At 35.2% G+C, this 22,106-nt stretch overlaps 2 protein-coding genes across 2 annotated transcripts; one reads left to right on the top strand and one right to left on the bottom strand.

Annotated features, from left to right (window-relative positions):
- Positions 1-240: 240 nt before the first annotated feature.
- Positions 241-4,005, bottom strand: LOC132312561 (putative glycerol-3-phosphate transporter 1). Its single transcript, XM_059810965.1, has 3 exons — positions 3,893-4,005; positions 1,593-2,670; positions 241-1,154 (listed from the first exon to the last, which is right to left on the bottom strand). Exons 2-3 carry the CDS (start codon positions 2,593-2,595, stop codon positions 589-591), a joined length of 1,569 nt encoding a protein of 522 aa, XP_059666948.1. The 5' UTR covers positions 2,596-2,670; positions 3,893-4,005; the 3' UTR covers positions 241-588.
- A 7,638-nt stretch (positions 4,006-11,643) lies between these two features.
- Positions 11,644-21,385, top strand: LOC132312559 (conserved oligomeric Golgi complex subunit 7). The gene is made up of 10 exons (XM_059810961.1): positions 11,644-12,042; positions 12,314-12,403; positions 12,517-12,636; positions 12,745-12,846; positions 12,979-13,259; positions 14,265-14,410; positions 16,038-16,236; positions 17,725-18,409; positions 19,904-20,236; positions 20,902-21,385. Exons 1-10 carry the CDS (start codon positions 11,758-11,760, stop codon positions 21,181-21,183), a joined length of 2,523 nt encoding a protein of 840 aa, XP_059666944.1. The 5' UTR covers positions 11,644-11,757; the 3' UTR covers positions 21,184-21,385.
- Positions 21,386-22,106: the final 721 nt, after the last annotated feature.

Genomic DNA, 22,106 nt, shown 5'->3' with positions numbered 1-22,106 from the left:
ACCAGTTGTCCCAAAGCTGAACTCTGTGTTAGCCATGCTTTGTTAAGCAACTGATGTCCAAGCAAAAGGTGTGTCTATTTCAATAAATAAAAGAAACTGGTCCCAAGCCATAAGGAAATTATTGTTCAACAATTGTGGGACCACCGCAGGACGTCATTCCATTGGAATAGTGGCAGAGCTAGGAATTTAAGTCCCCCACTCGTAGTAATCTCGTGACATGGGTGAGATTTAAAATCTTACTTGACGCATAAATTCGATATTTTCAATAATTTTGCTAACTCAAAAACTTTCACAATACACACTCAACAATCATCTATCCGGAAGCAATGCTTTATATACACATTCAACCAATGTGCATATACATGTATTACATATGTGTAAACCAAATGGCCCTCAATTTCACTTTCATACTTTGAATGGTGATGAAGGTAAAAAAAAAAATCGCCCTTTTCTGTCTTGAATAGCATATACTTTGCCCTTCTTCATCTGAAAATCCGAGGGGCTGTTTCAAGAGCTTGAAAACGCCTGGTTTTCACACACAGCATGATACAGGTCCTCTTTTATCACCTTTGAATTAAAAAAAAAAAATCACACTTCAAGCGCAGCTGCCGGAGATCTTGATGTGGGAGTTCCTTGTGACCTCGTCTCCTCAATCTTTGCAGTCACCTCGGCCACAACAAGCTTAGTCAGAAGCAATCCAGCTACTAGCGCCGCTGCCATCAGCATTGTGAAAACTGCATTCCAGCTCGAGGAAGAAATGTAACCTGTTATCAATGGTCCAATAGCTGCCCCAATAGAGCCTGTTCCGTCTATGATTGCTGTCACTGTTGCGAGAGCACGCGAATTGCCTCTCAGTGAGCTGTGTGTCCCGAGATCAGCTGAAACAGCTGTTGTTATAAGAGCATAAGGCCCATTGACAAACATGCCGGTGATTAACATGAGAATGATGTTTATAGACAGAGAAATGTTCCCATAGGTTCTGTACAAGAAGAGAGCTGGGATAGCACAGTACATGAAACTTGCAGCTGTTATGGCTCTGGCATTTAGATGATCGGAAATATGTCCAGCAAGGATACCTCCGACCACCCCTCCAACATCGAACAATGTAGATAAGTTACCAGCTGCCGTACTAGATAGATACTTGCCATCAATAGCTGCAACATGAGAGACATAACAGACGGGACTAAGAACGCGCTTCATAACTTGGAGAATAGGGGAAAAAAACAAATACATAAAACTAAAAGCAGAATAAATGAACTTAAAAACATTAATAGATAATCAGGAGGAACTGCCTCTCAGTTTCTCCTGATTATCTAGCTCCCATGATCAGCCTGTGCAGTCCACACTATGGAGAAACACAGAACAGAACAGACATTTACATCACGGAGATGGGATTCTACTGATTTTCAAATACAATTCCCACTTCTGTGTGTACTCAAAACTTGGACCTTGTAGCTGGTGTTCTATGGAAGACACAGATTTTGACGGTCCAAAAACTTTTTTTTTCCCGGCTTATAGGGACATCAATGATAGCTTTTTTACTGACATTAATCACAAGATATCAGAAGTGGAGGACAGGAGGAGTTAATCACCTGTGTGGCTAATGTAGAAAGGAAGCCAATAGAGAAATGTATAAGCAACCAATTTGGAGAAGAAGAGGCAAAGGGCAAAAGTAGTAACCCCAGGAATCTTCCATGCTTCTATGAATCCCACAGCTTTCTCCTTACTTTCTGTATCTGATTGCAACAAAGATTCTGTTATTCCGTCCCCACTTTTTTGGGGAGACTGCAATTCATCTTCGTCTCTATCAGCTCCAACGGTCTCAGGATTAACGGGCAACAAAACAAAAACCATCAAGCCTACGAAAGCAATCATGACACCAGGGACCACCATGGACCAACCCCATCCATACTGCAACAGAGCTGAAGCAATCAAAGAACCAGTGATGTTCCCGACGGATGTATGAGCATTCCATATACCCATTATGAGCCCTCTCTTTCTTTTCCCAAACCAGTTCCCCACCACGGCCACAACTGAAGGCCAACCAGTGGATTGGAACAAACCGGCAAACATTTGAACAATCAAGTAATAAGCGAAAACATGGACGTTTGCCCAGTACCCAACTCCAAAAAGGGAAGTGAACAAACCAGTTCCCACCATTCCCACTGTTAAAAATAACCTAAGATCCATTCTGTCACCCAATTGCCCAGAGAAGTACATTCCTGCAGCATAAAATGAAAGGAAAGCCACATCAATTTCACCAAGCAAGGCTGTGCCATCTGATCCGTTAAAGGGCGCCCAGCCACTTCCAAGGACCCTTAGATCTTTGCCTTCAACCGGTTCTTTAAAGTAAGCTCTTTGCCACAGGGAGAACTTCAAGCCAAAATCTGATGATTGTGGATCGAGTGCACTTTTCACAATGCTGGTAGTTTTTCGGGTAGCATGGTAGCTTGCGTATGCAATGAATGTTAAAATCAAGACAATGGTTTGGTGGGTTTTGAAAGAGAGTTTGGATCCTTTTATGTGCTCTAAGAATCGAATTCCGAGCGGCTTGCTATAATTCTCCTTTGGTGCCGGTTCTAACAATGAACCCATGTATAGATTCTTATTTTGAAAGCGAAAATAGGAAAAAAGGATCGAACTTCCTCTTAAAGATATAAGAAAGAGCAACTGAAAAGAAGAGAGGAAGAGAAAACAAGTGAGATATCAGATTACACAACCAAGGTCTAAGTTAGTTACTAGTATAGACAAGAGATTTAACAAGAAAATAGATAAATTTAGAATGAGAAATGACTAACAGTTTTGACTTTTAACCTTGATCATCCTTCAACACACAAGAGAGTAGAACTGGAAAATGTTTTAAGTATTATTCTAAGAATAAATTAATCAAAAACTAAATGCTTTAAATTCATTGGATAGAGTGTCGGTCAAGTTCAGTTTGATTTATTATTAATAAAATCAATTTTCACCTCCCTACAAAACCATCAAATTCTAGAGTACCTAAATAATTAGCTTCCATACAATTTTCAAAAATAGGATCAATCCAAGTGCAAATGATTTTTCCGATAGCAAGGTCAAGACTTGAGAACTACAGTCAAGCTATGTTTGGAAGCACCGAATTGGCATCTTATTAGAGCCTTAAATTGGTATCGGAATAAATTTAATTCAAAGGGAGCATCAAATTGACGTCTTAGATGTCTATTCTTAGATTGGAATCAGAGCAAATTTAGTTCAAGGGGAGCATCGAATTGACGTCTTAGATGTCTATTCTTAGATTGGAATCAAAGCAAACTATGTCCATACAATTTTCAAAAATAGGATCAATCCAAGTGCAAATGATTTTTCCGATAGCAAGGTCAAGACTTAAGGACTACAGTCAAGCTATGTTTGGAAGCACCGAATTGACATCTTATTAGAGTCTTAAATTGGTATAGGAATAAATTTAGTTCAAGGGGAGCATCGAATTGACGTCTTAGATGTCTATTCTTAGATTGGAATCAAAGCAAATTTACTTCAAGCTATGTTAGGGAATATCGAATTAGAATATGAGGAAATTTAGTTCAAAGTTTCGCAACATCAATGAAATTCAACTTCATTCTAAAAAAATTTCTACTTTCCTTCTGATTAAAATCGTGACAACATTAACAGACATATTATCAAGAGATTTCATATTAATTCGGACATGAACGCAAGCTAGTACGAAAAATGCAACACGATTAAAGCAACGAGAACATAAAATCGCTTACTTTTATTTGTATCAGCTCTAAATAACTGAAAATAAGTTTGTGCAAACAATTTACAGTGACAAGAATAAACGAAAATTTATCGCAATCCAACACAAACTCACGATTGTTTCAGCAAAAAGTACGCATATAGAAAATGAGAAGCTTACCTCGCTTAGCTGAATTGATTTAGATCGCTTGTTTCTCTCTCTAGAATGCTCTGTTTTTCTCTCTGGTTTCTCAGTTGCTTAACGAACACAAAAACGTCAAACACACTTTCAGCAACCGAATAAAAAAAGGCGACGTTCTTTAATGCAGAAGGTTATTATTTAATCAAATTGAATTTCCTATAATACCCTTGACCTTGCTTTAAATCACTAAATAGTAGATTTTGACTTCAATGGCAAAGTTCAGAACACGCGAGTTGACAAAAATGCTCCCAATTGTGAAATTGGGAGAAAACTTATTTTTTGTGAATAGTTGGTTGACCGAAATTCATTTGTTTGATGATTTATGATAATCTATTGACTCAAAATAATCAAACTTATTATTTATTGCACCGATATACATTCATAAAATCATAATCACCATCATCATTCTTGTGTTTATCCGGTATAAATAGAGCCGACCATTAGCATTCATAAAATCAACTAATAAATTTTGTATTGTATTATTATGTAATGTCAAGTAATTTTATGTCTAATGGTAAAAACTCACTTCACATCTTAAAAGTCAGAAGTTCGAATTTCTTTTAGGTCACATCTTACAATTAATTGTCCGATACACATGAGATGATGGGACTATCGTACTTAGTAATGAACTATTGAGCATATTTAGAGGTCAAACACCAATATAAAAGTAATTTTTATGTTTCATAAAAGTGGTTCTAATATTGATGAATTGAAACTCTTTATCTCTCCATTTGGACACACAGAGAAACCAAAGGACAAAATTTGTTAAATTAGAATCACTCCAAGGATCTCATTCTTGCTTGGATATCAATTCAAAGGGATTTCAATATAGCTGTCATTCACTTCAAAGTTCAAACAGCAGAAAAATCATTTTTACCGTCGGAATCATCAAGTTTTAAATCTAACGATTGCAAGCATGTCTAGTTGTTTCTCAACGCAAATGGAATAATATTAATATCGAACTTGATCTATTTTTTAATTTTTAATAATATATTTGAAGGTAAATTACACGACCTCTCGTGTAATTTTCTATAATTGCGAGGACGTCCAGGTTTATAAGGGCAATCCGGTGAATTCCAGAACAAAACATTCACATCACCATTGTAATAAGATCGTAATTATACAGCTTTAGAGGGCTATTATAGTAAAATCTCCGTTTCGGCTTGATCTTGATTTACAATTTAATAATTGTTAAAAAACACGTAAGTGGAATACCACAGAGAGTATATTCGTTTTTTTTTTTTTGCAAAGTATATTCGCATATCACAGTGCATATTCTCTCCAACAACTGTTGGACCTTCAAAATGCCACCTGGCATAGTTTCACGACGAGTTTTATCGAGTAGATATTGGGAAAATTTTATATATATATATTTAAAATGATACATATACTAATAGACAAATGAAATGATACGTGACTTGAAAACTGGGCTTAGAGAAAAAAAATGAAAAAGTACGTCATATATGCCATATAAAATAATTCTAGCTTCTTATCGCGGTGGGATAACGTAAGCCTGTGTGAATGGTTTATAAATTTGTAGGAAGTAATTTATAGAAATCAATTTTATGTATGAAAAACTAGCCTTAAAAGTAGGCTTGAAATTGAATAACAATAGCAAAATAAAATAAATATATAATTCAATTTTATTCTTATCTTAATTATTTGATATTGTGTAACTTCATTTTTTAAAAAAAATTGAAACATCATTCATACAGACACTTTTTTCAACTCAAACATTAACTAATCTTCTTTTTAAAAGTATGAGCCCCGTACTTAATATAAAAGTAACTTTAGTTGACCTTAACCCCTTATATTATAACTTTGATAATCTATTTAAAGAAAAAAAAAATTAATAATAAAATAATTTGTTTCCGTGTTATGTTTGCTTGTCTATATATATCGACAATCTTTGTTTGTGTTTAAACTTTTTTTCATTTAACGAAATGAAAAAAAGTTTGAACACAAGCAAAGCAGGCAAAGATTGTCGATACACGCTTAACGAAATAAAAAGAAATTTGAACACAAGCAAAGCAGTCAAAGATTGTCGATAGATATATATAAATATATACACACACACGCTTGGCATTAGAAAACATTTCATGAATGGAGAAGAGGTTCATAAACACGCTTGGCATTAGAAAACATTTCATGAATGGAGAAGAGGTTCATAAAGGGGAAAAGTCAATAAAAATGGGCAGAATTGTTTTGTTCAAGCATGGGTAGGTAGGGGAGTCGTTAGACCTCGACATTTCCTCCTTTTGCAGTCTTTTCGAATGACGTTCATATGAAGTGGAGCTAAAAAAATTATTCTATTTTTAGATTAAAGCTTGAGAAATTTATTTTAATTAGATACTACCAACCGCTTTCCATTTAGGGAACAGAAAGCAAAGATGTAAGAATTAAAGGGTAAATGTAAGAAACACATCTCTAAAGTATATCTTTCATAATATTTTTATCTTCTATTTAAAAAGAGTATAAAAAATACTCTTATTTTTTTAATTTATGCAAAAACACCCATAAATTAATATAATACCCATTTTATTTTTTTACTCTTTCAAAAATGCCCCTCAAGTGGCTTTTGAAACAAGCCCACACCCATCATCTCCTTCCCACAACACAATCCAGAGACCCAGAATCTGGTTCTCTACAAACAGTCCACTGGACACTCAAAATCCAACCCAATGTAGCCTATAATTTCATCTAATTCTTGTGTATTTTAAATTAACAAATGTATAACACAGAAATTTTATTTCCTTATTATTTCTTCTTCGCTTTATTTATTTCTATTTATTTCTCTCTTGATTCAATATTTCAATTCTCTCTGTTCATTTATATATATCACCCTCTCAGTTGTAAGTTTTTAGACAGTGATGAAGCTGCACAATTTGTTTTGATTTTGGGTTCATCAACAAGTATTTGAAGAATCCTTGCTCCAGTACTATGTTTCGACCATGGCTACAATTCTCATTCAATTGCTGCCATATCTATCTATCTATCTATCTATCTATCTATATATATATTTATTTATTTATATATGTATCAAGACATGTATTCTGATCTAAGCTAATTGAAATAAACATAGCAACAATAATTCATATGCACTGATATATGTATTAGATCTTCTATTCAGATCTGTAAGTAGAAAGAGAAAGATCTTGCGAGAGATAGTGTATGTGGAGCGGAAACAGGGCTTGAAACTCTGTTCTTGGTTTTGGGTCACTAGTGTTGGGATTTATATGCCCTGGCATAGCAAATTCCTATATGGATTATAGTGACATATGTTCCTGACATATCTGAAATATTTATGATTTATATAATTGGTGAATTCAATGTATTATGTTTCGATTCACTATGAAATTGATAGTGTCCATGTAATTACAATAAATATTTATATATATGTATGTGATAACAATCAATGCATGATATATAAATAGTAATTATAAATTGTTCATAGTCGGTAATTATGGATAGACTCATAATTAATTAAGACTTGAACTGGATCCGCGTTAGGTTGAGATATATTGCGAGAGCCGTCGTATGCAATTACTCCCTATCACCGTCATGGCATTTGACTCTTAAGCATGAGAAAAGTATAGACTCTTTTATTAATTAATAATTACTTTGATTTATTCGGCGGATTCTTCGGGATCCTTAGACCGACACTTTGGGTAGTTATGTAATTAATAGTTAGAGGGTTATATTTTCAATATTTGCATCATTGCTACTTGTATTTATTTTGTATTGATTATGGTTGATCACAAAGTAAATTCGAAGGCCTTCGTGTGTTTTTAGACAAAATGATTTATTATATATTTATTTATTTAAATTATTATTTTTGTCAAACAAATGTTTTATTGTGATCGAGCCAGAAATAATCAAAGGTACCAAAATAAATATATTAATTAAGTAGTCGGATTGATGGCTATATTTATCCGATAACTAATTATGCATAGAGGGGTCAAAGTGCAATATTGACTTAGAGGTTATTTATTATTTAATTGGAGTTCAATTAATTTCCTTTAGTGGAGTAAAAATTAATTTATGAATTAATTGAATTGGGTCCATGGACCGGGCTAATTATTAATTCATTGTAGCCAATAAAATAATAGGCCCAATGGATTCTCACTCATAGCCCAACTTGATATTGGAATCATATTAGATTTGAAACATATGAATTAGAGATGGAGAAGGATTTGTTGTTTCCTTTTCTTTATTTTTATGTTGCCTATAAATATACATGGTCTATGTATATTTTAGGGTGTGATTTTTATGAGAAGGAAAAAGGAATAAATTTTCTCTCTCTAGAAAATTAGGGTTTATGGTCTCATCTAATAGAGGCTCCCACAAGCCTAGTTTTCCAAGGTCATTCATGGGGGCATATGAGTGATTCCTAAAGGCAAAATAATTACCAAGAAAATGGAGATCCAAGGAGAAGGCATCTTGTTAAGGGATCTACAATAAATGAGAACATTCACTTTAGAGGAAAATTTTAAAGGTTTACTCAGACCTTTGATGTAAGTATTCAATCTGTTAATTGAATGATACATCATATTTTTATTTTTGCATAAAACTTGTCTCTATGTGATGAATCAAGATTTATGAATCAAAATCCCTCGAAAAGTTTTTAAAACTTGCACGCTTCCCAACAACTAGCACACAACAGTGTTCCGAGCACACAGCCGTCCACAGTTCACCACCGAGCCCCCTCGAGCTCGCCGCTGCCTCCATCCACAACCGAGCTTCTTCTTCACAGCCGAGCCATCCTGGCGAGCCCACCGCCGCCATCATCCGAGGCCGAGCCATTTAGCTGAGCTCACTGCCGTAGTTCCTCATCACTGCCATCACGTCATCGCCGTCACCGCCATTACGCCGCATGCCGCCCCACTCTGTTTCTTGCTCTCTGTCGCTTCATCAACCCACCTTGATTCTCGGTTCTTCAAATCCTCTGACCCCATCTATATATATATATATATATATATATATATATACATACACACACACACATATATATCTATATATAACCGTCTCCACTGGCGTAGTTTTCCTTGCCCACTGGAACAGTCTCTTAGCTCACCGGTTTTAATAGACAAATCCTTTCTAGTCCTTTCACAAAATATTATTTTTTTATATATATTATAAAATGTGTTGTTAAGGGCATTATTTTTTTATATATATTATAAAATGTGTTATATTGGAGGGGTGCAATATGCACGATAACCATACTATAAGGGTGTTTTTTTGCACATGACCCAAGAATGAAAGTACCAAGCTTAATTTAGATTGAGATTGGATGAGAATTGAGATTATCATAGATATAATTTAGGAGATTAGTGTAACCCACAAGGTTAACATATGAAAAATAAGTTTGATTTGATGATTACGAAAATTTTATGCCTCAATCATATAAAAATTGTGGGGTTTGAACCCTTATACATTATTAGGACACTCGGTAATGTTCTCTAAATTAATATATAATATATTTTGAACAATACTTGCTTATTGAGTAGAAATTTCATACTTATTACTTATGTGGCGCGATAATATAGTGATAAGTGTCCCTCCAATATAAAATAAAAAATAAAATATTTGAAAAGTTATTTGGATTAAATCCAATAAAATCTGAATTAAATACTAATTTGATTATTTCTTTTTCTCATAAAATCTGAATCAAACCCAAAAAATTCATGTAGAAGGAATTGGATTAAGTTTCTTTCTTCTTTTTTTTAATGATGGTGACAATTGAGTTTAATTGTAAACCTAGCCAAAGAAAGTATTTAGTCATGATTTGGTAAAAAAAATAAAATCTATTTTTTTAAGAATTCGTTGATTAATTATAAGAAAATCATAGATTCATATTTATTTTCACCTGCCGGACAAGACCCCATTAACAAGTGCAAGCATCTACCTTTACACAAACAATTAGGTTTTTCTTTTTTCTATTTCTTTCCTTGTCAACAAGAAGGCAACGAAGGGTATTTGATTTCAGCAGCATACTTGTAGTTGTGATTCCTTAGAGTTTAGGGATTAGGGCAATGGAGTAGCATGAGAAATAGATAATCAGATATGGCTTTGATTTGGATTTAACCCAAATAACTTCTTAAATTTTTTATTAATTTTTTTTTTTTTTTACATTGTAGGGACACTTGTCACTCTATTATTATACCATATCAATGGTAAACATGAACTTACTACTCACCGGTGAATAAGCAAGTATTATTCATATATTTTTATCTTCACAGAGCAAAGAGAAAATGACTCGAACAAAGGACACGCCAACTTAGAGAACCGGGGACTCTCAACTACTACTACTACTACTAATTAACGAGTCATCATTTGCATAATACGTATATTTTATGGTGTGGAACCTGGACCAATTAAGTCGACTCGGTTACCTTTTATTGGGCTACACCAAGTAAAGCAGTTATGGGCTTTCTGCAATAAAAAACTTGTAGTTAGTTGTAGGTGTTGTGCTGCAGTAAGTTATGTGGGCGCTGGGGATAAGGATTTTATAAGAATAGGGCCAGCAAGCCCAGCACAGCCTGGGCTCAATCAAGAAGACCCAGTAATAATTGTACACTATCTATAAAATAAATTGTTCAATCGAATTCAGGCAAAATAATTAAGGTTTTGGTTGAAACACTCATTGGATAATTGGTTAGTGATATGAATCTGATAACCTATTAATTAAATAAATCAAATATGAATTATAGTAAATTCATATCTTAATTATCTACTTGTATTTTTTTAATTATTATTATTTGTTAATTTCTTTTAATATTGTTTATTAACAAATATATAATTTTTTTTCTTTTTCGAATGAGTAGATCAGATATACTCGAATACTCTAAGGGGGCGAAGGATAACCCCGAAAAAACGACGGAATCTAATGTGGCCAAGTCATGTCAGATTCTTTAAAATCTCTTGCGTGTGAAGAGTTAAAGAGCCATTACGTGCTAAGCTCACCTCCAAAAATAAATTGAATAAAAAAATTGTTTGAGAAGAATACGAGGAAGGTAATGGAGCCATGGACACTATGAAGATGACTGGAAAAATGTGGGTATATATATATATATACACACACACACACACAATTACATATATGTTGGTAATAGGTCATAAATATTGAAAGATTTTTTTTTTTTTCTACAAATTTTAGATTTAGATATTACTCAATTATTTAATTTTAAGAATTACACGATCATCTTGTATTCGAATCACGTGCAAAAATTCGGGACGGGATTGGCTTTCTCTCTATCTAGGGTTTTGAATCAGTGTTCTTCTCCAAGAACAATTCAATTGGTACAGTGAGTTAATTTGATATATCTATTAAGTGTAAATTCTAAAATATACCGATTATGAAAAAAAAAAAAAAAATTTAAAATATACTTACATAACAAGATAAAAATAAGTCCATTTCTAAGTTTTCCAATATTCTTTTTCACAATATACAATCACCTTCCTACCTTCCTTTTATTTATTTATTTCTTTTACCTACACATAATGGGCTATTTTGCCCAGGGTGAGAATCTGATGTAACCAACCCCCATAAATTCGGTAATTAATTCGGAGAATACCTTTGATCCTCCAATCACTGCTCATACACAAAACGGATGTGGATTCAATTATATTCTATAAAGTAATTGCCAATTGGCCCGTTAATAGAACCGATTCTTTAAGAGATTTTGGATCCGGTCACCCGATCCATTTACAGGTCTAGTTACCAACTGAAAAAGAGCACCGGAGAAAACAAACACAAATCCACTCAACTGACCCTCCAAGAGAGAGAAAAATATATACGTATATATATATAATATGAAATAGAAAAACGAGAGTGATCGGTGAAGATGTTGGTGGATCTGGGATCGTTCTCGGACGAGAAGCTCGACCCCAAGAAATGGATCAATGCAGCATGCCAATCCCGCCACCCGCAGGACCCATTGGAGCACCACCTGGTGGATCTGGAAATGAAGCTGCAGATGGTCTCCGAGGAGATCGCCGCCTCCCTCGAGGAGCAGAGCGCCGCCGCCCTCCTCCGCGTCCCCCGCGCCACACGCGACGTCGTCCGCCTCCGCGACGACGCCGTCTCCCTCCGCAATTCCGTCGCCACAATCCTCCTCAAGCTCAAAAAGGTAGGTACCACTATTGGAAACATACATATATGATTGTATATGATTTTATCTGTTTAAGTAAAGGGTTTTCATTATTGGATTACATTTCTTTTTTCTAAGCTCTATTTCCCACCCTCTGTGTGTGTCTCTTCACACATATATGTGTATGTATATATTATATGTGATTATACTACAATTGTGCAGTAGATGCGGAAAGAAAGACTGGAACTGTACTACCCCTGATTGGAACTTTTTCTTTATAGCTGAATTGTTTTTTTATTTCCTATTGAAGGCAGAGGGATCATCAGCAGAATCTATAGCAACCCTTGCTAAAGTTGATACTGTTAAGAGTAGAATGGAAGGTGCATATGAGACATTGCAGGTGCTAATTGATAGTATAGTACTTACTGTTTCTTTTTGGTGGTTTTTATCAAAAAAATTTAAGGGATTGTGCTTATTGTGGGTATTAATTTATGTATTTCAATTCATAAACAGGAAGCTGCTGGATTAACTCAATTAAGTTCAACTGTGGAGGATGTCTTTGCCAGTGGTGATCTTCCTCGAGCTGCCGAAACCTTAGCCAAAATGCAGCGTTGCTTGGCGGCTGTTGGCGAGGTAATTTTTTTAATTTGACTGCTTTTATACCATGAACAATGCTTCTTGTGTGTGTGTGTGTGTGTGTGTGTATTCGTGAATTGAGTTATTCGGATCTCTGCATTTCAGGTTGCAGAATTTGCTAATGTCAAGAAGCAGTTGGAAGTCTTGGAGGACAGGCTAGACGCGATGGTTCAGCCTCGTTTGACAGATGCTTTATCCAATCGCAAGGTTACATATTATTTAAAATTTGTTTTGCTATTGTTTATGCATTACATGCAGCCACTCAATATTTGTGTTTATTTCGTGTATGCATGGTTAGATGTTTCTTTAATAAAAACTTACTATGTTCCTGTTATCTAGGTTGATATTGCTCAAGATTTGCGAGGAATTCTTATTAAGATTGGGAGAAAAAAGTCTTTGGAGCAGCAGTATACCAAAGTTCATCTAAAGCCTATAAAGCAGCTCTGGGAAGATTTTGACTCAAGACAACGAGCTAATAAGCTTGCAAGTGAAAGAAACGAGTTTGAAAGGATGTCAAGAAATCATGGTTTTCAATCAGGCTCGCCTGCTGTTTCATTCTTCAGTTGGTTGCCGAGCTTCTATGATGAATTGCTACTTTATTTAGAACAAGAATGGAAATGGTATTTGCCAGATCTTTAGTTCATGCTTTCACATTCCCATTGTTGTTTTTTCAAAAGAATAGAGACAGGGGCAACTAGCAAGACGCTTTACATGCTAACCATCACCTGTCGGCAGCCATTGAATGTCCAAAACAAGTGAATAATGTCAAGAATTAGAGTCTGTTATAGAGAACAAAGCCTTGGTAATTGAGGATAGCTTTTTAAAAATGGTCATTTGCCCCCTTTGAGCCAGTTATTTTAATCGCCATGGAATATAAATTGGTTCATTTTCTCTCCTGTGTTTAAATGGGAATATCAATTTTGCTACTAAAACAGTTTATAGGTCTGCATTTCTTTATTTTATCTTGTCATAAGTGTGATTCTTACGGAATTCGTTAATAGATAGCACATTTTAAGCATTTGCTAATTGGTTGGTACTGGGATCTGTGGCAGCATATTTTCAAGGTTTTTAACACTCTCCAGGCTTCACCAAGAGGACTTGTGTTCTCAGCTCTTTTTTTTCCTATCTTCTTTAAGATTATAAGAAATAAGAGCTTTATGTGAATTCTCTGAAAACTTGCATTTCATGTATCTTGGCGAAAAATACACTGCATGAAATAAGGTGCCGTACAACATCTGCCATAGATTATTCTGTTTAGCATAAAATAAGCTTCAAACAAACTAATATATCTGCAAACGCATTAACTTGTAAAGTATCAGTAATTTATTCATCCTTCTATCCCTTTCCTGCATGACCTGCATCGGAACTGCATATTATCTTATCTGAGGAGGCATGTAGATCTTAGATCTTCTGGAAGTAAAATAGTTGCTTCAACCAATTTTTATGTATGGCCTAGGCCTATGTCTAAAAGAAAATATTATCACTACCTTCTCTGAAAAGTAATTTGGTTTTCTCTCCTTGAGAGATAAATTGATCAACAAAGAAATAATATCTGAATATATTATCTAAGATTTGCCTTTTCTCACTTATGCAGATTACTCATCTCACTTTTACTTTGTCTGCAGGTGTATGATTGCTTTTCCAGATGATTATAGAACTCTGGTTCCAAAGCTTCTTACTGAGACAATGACAACTGTAGGTCCAAGTTTTGTATCCCACATCAATCTGGCAACCGGAGATGTTGTCCCTGAAACAAAAGCATTGGCTAAAGGTTGAATTTTGAACATCTTCTGGAGTTGCATATTACTTCTCCGGAGGCGCCGTGGTGGTATCGGACACGCCTAGGATACGCCCAGACATGTGTCTGATACTCCGGAGAAGTATCCGATTTTTTTTAAATAAATTTTGAATTTCGGATATGGCTTGGATACACCGAGGATACTTTTGGGATACGGCGGTGTTCATATTATAATATTTAAAAATTTGTAGGTTAAAAAATGGGGTTCAAATTATAATAAAACAAAAATGCATTTAAAACACCAAAATTACCAAATCGATCCACATGATTGTTCTTAATTCTCATCCCACAGTTGTTTTTTTTAACATCAATTATTTATTTATGCTTAATTGCTCATATATCTGATCTGTTCTTACATCTTTTTTGGTTTTTCAATTCTAAAGTTAGGTTTTTCTTCTTCTATGTTTTTCCTACTCTTACTTTGTTAGAACTTCTCCTTGTTTATTTTCTTTACTTGCTTCTTTATTTATGAACATGATAATTAGTGCATTTAGATTTTCATAATATTACAGGAAACGGATAAAAAAAAGTATTTTTTGTATATAAAAAATTATTTTTCTTAAAAAAAATTGCCGTATCCCACCATACCCATATCCTGTTTTTTTGAGATTGCCGTAACCCTGTGTCCATATCGTACACGTGTCCTGTGTCCGTGCTTCTTAGCTGCTGCCCCTCTTGAGCCCATTTAAGAAGTGTAGCTAATTTAAGGAGATTATCTATTTAGGTCTCACAATGTCTATGATATGCAGGCTTTTAAGAAATGCAAGCTTTCATGCCCTACTAGAAACAATGAATTCACCAAATTAATAACAGTTTATCTACTGGAGGAATTCTTTCTACATTTATTCTGCAACCAGCTGTTGAAGTGGGGGTAAAAGCAAGATAACTTTTCTCTGTAAATATAACCAAAGAGGAAAAACAATAGACTGAAACAATGAGTTTGTGGAATATTTAGAAGATGAGTCAATATCTCCTCTAAGAACCATCTCTTCATTTATTTCCAACCTGAGATGGTCCATTGGGGGAGAACTTCTTTTTGTTACAGGACTTGTTTTAATTATTTTTTACTTTGTTCTTTTCAAAGTCCTTTTATCTATGATGGGGCCTGGGGTCATGGTTACTAGCACATAACTTTTCAAAAAAAAAAACTTGGAAAGAGGTTCAGCAGACTGAAACATTTCTGAGGTCAAGTATTGAAAGCATTTTCCGCTTCACTTATCAAAAAAAAAGTATTGACAGCATTTTCTGCTTCACTGGATAAGTTTATTAAACCTGGATGTGATAGAAGGACAGTTACTGTTATGCAGCTGTCTCTCCTCCAATTATATGATGCTTTATGGACAGTTGCTTCTTAGAATATCTCCATGCTTACATTCAGCGCTAGCACATATTTAAGATCACTATCTTAATCAATTTATTTATTTATTTTCTTTTCTACTTGCTTCTAAGAATGGTAAGACTAACATTACTCCAGCTGTTGTGTGATTTTATGTCTGTTTAATGTCTACTGAGTACTGGAGTTGTTGTTGTGACTGGTCATTTTTCATTTGAGGAGCAGTTTCCAATAATCAATTCTTAGGTTCCACGTTTGCAATTTCAGGTATAGTAGATATCTTATCTGGGGATATTCCAAAAGGTGTCAAAATTCATACCAAGCATGTTGAGGCACTAATTGAGTTGCACAATATGACGGGGACCTTTGCGAGGAATATTCAGCACCTGTTTTCAGAATCTGAACTTCGGAATTTATTGGATACATTAAAGGCAGTGTATTCTCCTTATGAATCTTTAAAAAAGAGGTAAGGATGCAATTCTAGATATATATAGTGTTATAATTCAGGAAAAATATAAATATATGTAGTGTTATAAGTATGTATATTAGTTTATAACTGACACAGTAATTTGTCCAATTAGTTATGCCTTAAGTTAGAATTTGCTCACTTCTATGTACTACACAGAAAATTAGCTTGTGATGTCTGGATCCCCTCCTGTGGTGGAAATCACAGGACCTATCATGTGCCTTAAAATGTTGACTTTGGAGGCATAGTTAGCAGTCACTTAAAACTAATTAAGGCAGTATTTGCCCATTCTTTTAAATAGCCTGTTTTGTTTTTGGTATATTAATCAGCCCTCAAAATAAATCAATGTAATGTAAACTAATTGAAAAAAAATTAAAGGATTTTCAACAGAGAAGAACAATGTGTGATTTTTTATATATGTATTTATGTATATGTTTTGATTCACGAGTGTATTTGCATGGATATATTGATTCTTATTCAAATTGGGTTTATACATCTCATATAGAAATCCCGTTAGGTTATTTATCCTGATTATATTTAAGAACATCCTAAAAACTAAAGAAGGTTTGTTGTGGAAACCACCTTCCAGATCTTTGATTGCCTTGAATTAAGATCATGGTTTTAGGGGACTATTTTAGGAATCCATCTCATATAGAAACAGGAAAGATTACTGAAGAATGAGAAGAAACAGGTTGAATTCAACTGGGAAATTAAATGAGGAACAATGTCAAAACAGCCCGTAAATAAAGGGAAAAAGGACATCAGAATTTCCTTTTTCAGAAATTCTGAAATAGCCCGTATGAAGAAATTTTGCATTTTTGTATAGGTATTTGAAATGTATCTCTAAGGTTCTTTTTGGAATGCAAATGTTTTACCTATCTGTGATGAATTTTCAAATAAGTTTAAGATGGGCTGCCAGTGTTATGGACATTTCCATGTTAAGGGAGACCTATTCTTGGGATCCTTAGCCTTTTATGATGTAATTTAATTACTTCCTTTCAGTTTCTACCATTAAATGGGGCAACCTTTGACTTGTTAAATTACTCCACTACAGGAAGTAGTGATTTGAGATTTTAGAATGTTTACATCATGTCTAAATAGAGAATTGTTCTGAGAACCTTGCTGTGTTGATAATGTTATAGATTTAACTACTATAATATGAAATTGAGCTTATGCCAACATCAAGCCTCCTGCATATGTTGGACTTAACATATTCTTTTTTGCATATCAGTATGTCACATTGAGGGGCACGCCTAGCAAATTCTGTAGGATTCTGTTCAGTTTCGGTGTTCACTTATTGTGACTGGTCCAAAATGTCTAGATGCTTCTTGTTAAATGGCCATGCTGGCCAAGCTCCATTTGAGTTCAAATCATTGTTTCTTTTGTCCGATGTTTTCTCAATCTTCTTGCCAGTCTCATTATTTGTTATTGATCAAGGGACATATCCTTTTTAGTCCATCAGATGGCTTATAGTTTTCTGTGTTCCAGTTATGGACAAATGGAGCGTGTTATCCTTTCTGCTGAGATTTCAGGAGTAGATCTTAGGGGAGCTGTCACACGTGGCATTGGAGCCCAGGGAATCGAACTTAGTGAAACAGTTCGAAGAATGGAGGAGTCCATTCCCCAAGTAATTGTACTTCTTGAAGCTGCTGTAGAGAGATGTATCAGCTTTACTGGTGGTTCTGAGGCAGATGAGTTAATTCTTGCCCTTGATGACATAATGTTACAATATATATCCATACTGCAAGAAACGCTTAAATCACTAAGAGCCATATGTGGAGTGGATGTTTTCGCTGATGGTGTTGGTTCAAAGAAGGATGTGGGATTGGACAAAAAGGAAGGGGCTCACAATGCTCGTAAAGTTGACTCAACCTCAAATGAGGAGGAGTGGTCCATTGTCCAAGGTGCATTGCAGATCCTCACTGTTGCAGACTGTTTAACAAGCAGATCCTCAGTTTTTGAAGCTTCCTTGAGAGCCACTCTAGCAAGACTGAGCACAAGCCTGTCTCTTTCAGTATTTGGTTCTACTCTGGACCCAAACCATTCACACGTATTCAGTAATGATGGAAGTGGGGAAATGACTCTGCCTGGAAGGGCTTCATTGGATGTGGCAGCTGTTCGGCTTCTTTATGTTCCTGAAAAGGCTCGAAAACTCTTCAACCTTTTAGATCAGGTACGTGATATCCAAATAACTTATTGTGCTCCCCTCTGTACCCATTTTTGTTGCTTTTTGGTGCATTAGGGGTAGGGGTGACCTGTTTATTTATTATTTTTCTTATTATTTTTCAATAGTTAAGAGTCAAGACAAACTCATACACCTATTTTGTCCCATTTGGGACTTGAACCCTTAACCGGCAGGATGTGACCTTGTGTAGGACAAATACCAATGTCAAATGATAACAATTATTTTGGGTTGTATTGCCCAGCTTTAAGAGTATGTTTAACCATTTTATTCTGCAATCAATTTTTAGAATGTATAAGAATGAGCAAGTGAAAAACAACAGGCGGTTCATGATTTAGGTAATTAAAAGTCTAAACATTAGACAAACATAAATAATGATCTAAATGCAATTAAACAATCCTCAAATAAAGTTGGTCCCTCCCACTTCCACGTTCCCAAGTTCTTCCTCTCTTTATATATATGTATGTCTATACATGCATGTAGAACCTCTCTTTTTTTCCTTAGTTGGTACTCATACACACGTGCCTCCACTGAGGCTCGAACCCCTGACCTCCCTTTGGGAAGTAAGGGTTTGGTACCGCTAGGCCACAGACCTGTTGGTCATATAGAACCTCTCTTTATATATATGTATGTATATACATGCATATATAAATGCATGTGTATATATATTTGTTATGCACGTATGTTTATTTATTAATCATATAAAAGGTGCTCATTGCCCTGGAGTTGGACTTGATTGATTTATGGTTTGGGTCAACTGAACAATTTTGGAAGTGCTTTTACAAATTTTGTTTGGTAGCCAAAAATACTCTACATCTACCTTTCAATTAACTGTCCTTTATTTACTTTTATGGAAGCTGCAAATTATACCATATAGTCAAGTAGAGTAAACTCCTCTTATCCTTGGCCTGTAAGTAGCTTTCTGCTGCTTCTCTCTAACTGTGGATATTGTGCCTTCTTCATACATGCTTTTGTGTACATCTCCATGGATAAGTGATATGATAATGAACTGCAATTTACTTTTTTATTTGGACTAGAAAGCGATGAAACATATTGTTCTAAAACTACTAACTATTTAATGTTTGAGAAATATGCTTTCCTGTGTTGCCAGAATGATTATTTTCTAGAAAATGACTTCATACTGTGTCTTGATGGAAAGAATATATCAAATATATCTCAGTTCAATGCACATGTCAACTAGAGCGGCCAGAGTATATTTGAAACCTGAGTTGGATTTGGATTAAGAAATTCTGAACTCAGGATTTAGTTCTGTTACTTCACACATAACTGCCACTTGAAACAAAAACGTGATAATCCATCGTATTTTATGTTGCATTCTCTGTATGATTTCTGATTATCGCTTGCTGTGCATATTTGTGCAGCTTTACCTCCCTCATGTAATTTTTCTTCCTCCAAAATCAGTAATTTCTGGCTTCCGACATTTGCATCTATTTTAGTCCATAACAAGATGTTGGCGTTTTGCAGTCAAAAGATCCCCGATTTCATGCACTTCCGATTGCATCTCAGCGGGTTGCAGCATTTGCAGACACCGTGAATGAACTCGTCTATGATGTCCTCATCTCTAAAGTACGGCAACGCCTCTGTGATGTGTCTCGTTTGCCGATCTGGTCTTTGGTTGAGGAACCAGCTGCTCTACCTCTCCCAAGTTTTAGTGCATATCCTCAGTCCTATGTGACTGGTGTTGGTGAATATCTTCTTACATTACCCCAGCAGTTGGAGCCGCTTGCTGAGGGCATTTCTAACAGTGATGCCAACACTGACGAAGCCCAGTTCTTTGCAACTGAATGGATGTTCAAGGTAACCATGCCTCACCTTTAAATTAAATAGCCTTGAATTCGGGTGTGCACATCTCTATTAGCTTCCTATTTTTGTACACATGGCTTGCCTAAAAAAGTAGAAAAATAGAAGGGTTATAACAACCTAATTTTAACTACGATGGCTAAGGGGATTGTGAATCTCCAGAAGTGTAGCAGGCCTGTTCTCACGTCATTATATTATCTGGTCCGTGAAAACCAATATTGACTTGTCCAAAAAAGGGCTTTTTTTCTGCATTATTTTGAATATAACTTATACCATTTTAGAATAATGATTTAAGCTAACACATACCAACATGAAATCCGAACCTTACCCATAGCTAACATGATTATTGGTTTCCAAAACTGGCCCTTAAATTCTTTTATTTGCAGAATCAGATGATTCTGGACCATGTTTTCACAATGCTATCCTCTTATCACGAATACCTCATTTGATAAACGTGCTAGCATGTTATCATTGGTTGGTTTAAAATTATTTAATCATGATAGTACCTTTCATCGATAAACGGCCAAGGAAAAAACATGCTTTGAGGTGAATGATCATGTGCAAACAGCTCTCTTTAAATTTAACAGATTCACGATCAAGATCGTAAGTTTTATTTAATCAAGCCTACAAGATAGCTAATCGGTTCTTATGTCGTTTTAAAGGTTGCAGAAGGTGCAACTGCCCTTTACTTGGAGCAGTTGCGGGGGATTCAGTTCATAACAGATCGCGGTGCCCAGCAGCTCTCTTCTGATATTGAGTATCTGAGTAATGTGCTTTCTGCTCTATCAATGCCAATCCCTCCAATCCTTGCCACATTCCACACATGCCTTTCAACTCCCAGAGAGCAGCTGAAGGATCTGCTGAAATCAGATTCGGGCGATCAACTTGACCTTCCGACAGCCAGCCTGGTATGTAAGATGCGGCGTGTGAATTTAGAACAGTGATTTTCTGAAGAAAATTTTGTACCAAATCGGTCGGTAGTTTTTGTCGCATCTGAATTCAATTTATTTGTCAAAATTCAGTTTTTCTTTTATAAATCTGTGATAGATCATAGATGCTACCTAAAGTAACAGGTTAAATATTTGATCTTAGTGAACATATACTTTGAGTTGAAGAGTAAAATGAGAAAATATGATTCTTGTAAAAGCTTTGTTGAGTCGAGCGTTTATGTACGTTTTTGTGTCTGATATAATTACTGGATTAATAAGATGTGCCAATGGCATGTTTCATCGATCATTATTACTTGTCCAAGTTAAAACTCAACAGATTTTTCATGTTCCCATCTGAATTGGAAATTCCTTGGCAGGGCAAATTGTAGGCTTGAATTAGGTTTTCTTTCTTCATTTTTTTTTTCCTCTTTCCCCCCACCCCCCATTTGAATTTTTTTTAATGTTTTTCTCAAGCCGGCAAGATTATCAATCGCCAGAGAGTAATAAATATTCATTGCCATAAAATGCTAGCTCTAAAGTTTTTAATGTGTCTAAATTCCTAAATGACCCATGAACAAGGATCGAGTTTCCGCTACTATCCTTCCTTCCTCAAATCTCTTGAGTTTTGTATTTTTTAGGATGTATGTGATATAATTAAAACATGAACCAAATTGATAATGAAATCTTTGCGAAATTTAAAATTATTACCAGAGTTGTGTTATGTTTTTTAACCGATTCCATTCTTTGGATGCTAAAAGGTAAAGTTTTGTTTTTTTGTCGACCTCTTAGAGCACCCAACGGCACCTACAGTCCTGTTCCACACCGGAGTTGAAAAGGAGAGAAGAGTGACTACTTGCATAAATTTATTACTTCCACAGCATCACTTCCGATTCATTATACTATTATTAAGGGAATATTATTGGATGAAGTGCTTTTTT

The sequence above is a fragment of the Cornus florida genome, unplaced genomic scaffold, assembly GCF_030987335.1.
Source record: "Cornus florida cultivar Cherokee Brave unplaced genomic scaffold, ASM3098733v1 CherokeeBrave_3.0.0_Hap2_Chr06, whole genome shotgun sequence".
In the NCBI taxonomy this organism is placed as follows: domain Eukaryota; kingdom Viridiplantae; phylum Streptophyta; class Magnoliopsida; order Cornales; family Cornaceae; genus Cornus; species Cornus florida.
This window is presented reverse-complemented; position numbering and strand designations above follow the sequence as displayed.

Excerpts from the sequence above, each read along its gene's own strand:
- LOC132312559 (XM_059810961.1), top strand. The coding sequence starts at position 11,758 with ATGTTGGTGGATCTGGGATCGTTCTCGGACGAGAAGCTCGACCCCAAG. Across the intron at positions 16,237-17,724 it reads TATGAATCTTTAAAAAAGAG|TTATGGACAAATGGAGCGTG; the intron begins GTAAGGATGCAA and ends TCTGTGTTCCAG. Across the intron at positions 20,237-20,901 it reads CAACTGAATGGATGTTCAAG|GTTGCAGAAGGTGCAACTGC; the intron begins GTAACCATGCCT and ends GTCGTTTTAAAG.
- LOC132312561 (XM_059810965.1), bottom strand. The coding sequence starts at position 2,595 with ATGGGTTCATTGTTAGAACCGGCACCAAAGGAGAATTATAGCAAGCCG. Across the intron at positions 1,155-1,592 it reads TTTCTACATTAGCCACACAG|CTATTGATGGCAAGTATCTA; the intron begins GTGATTAACTCC and ends CTCATGTTGCAG.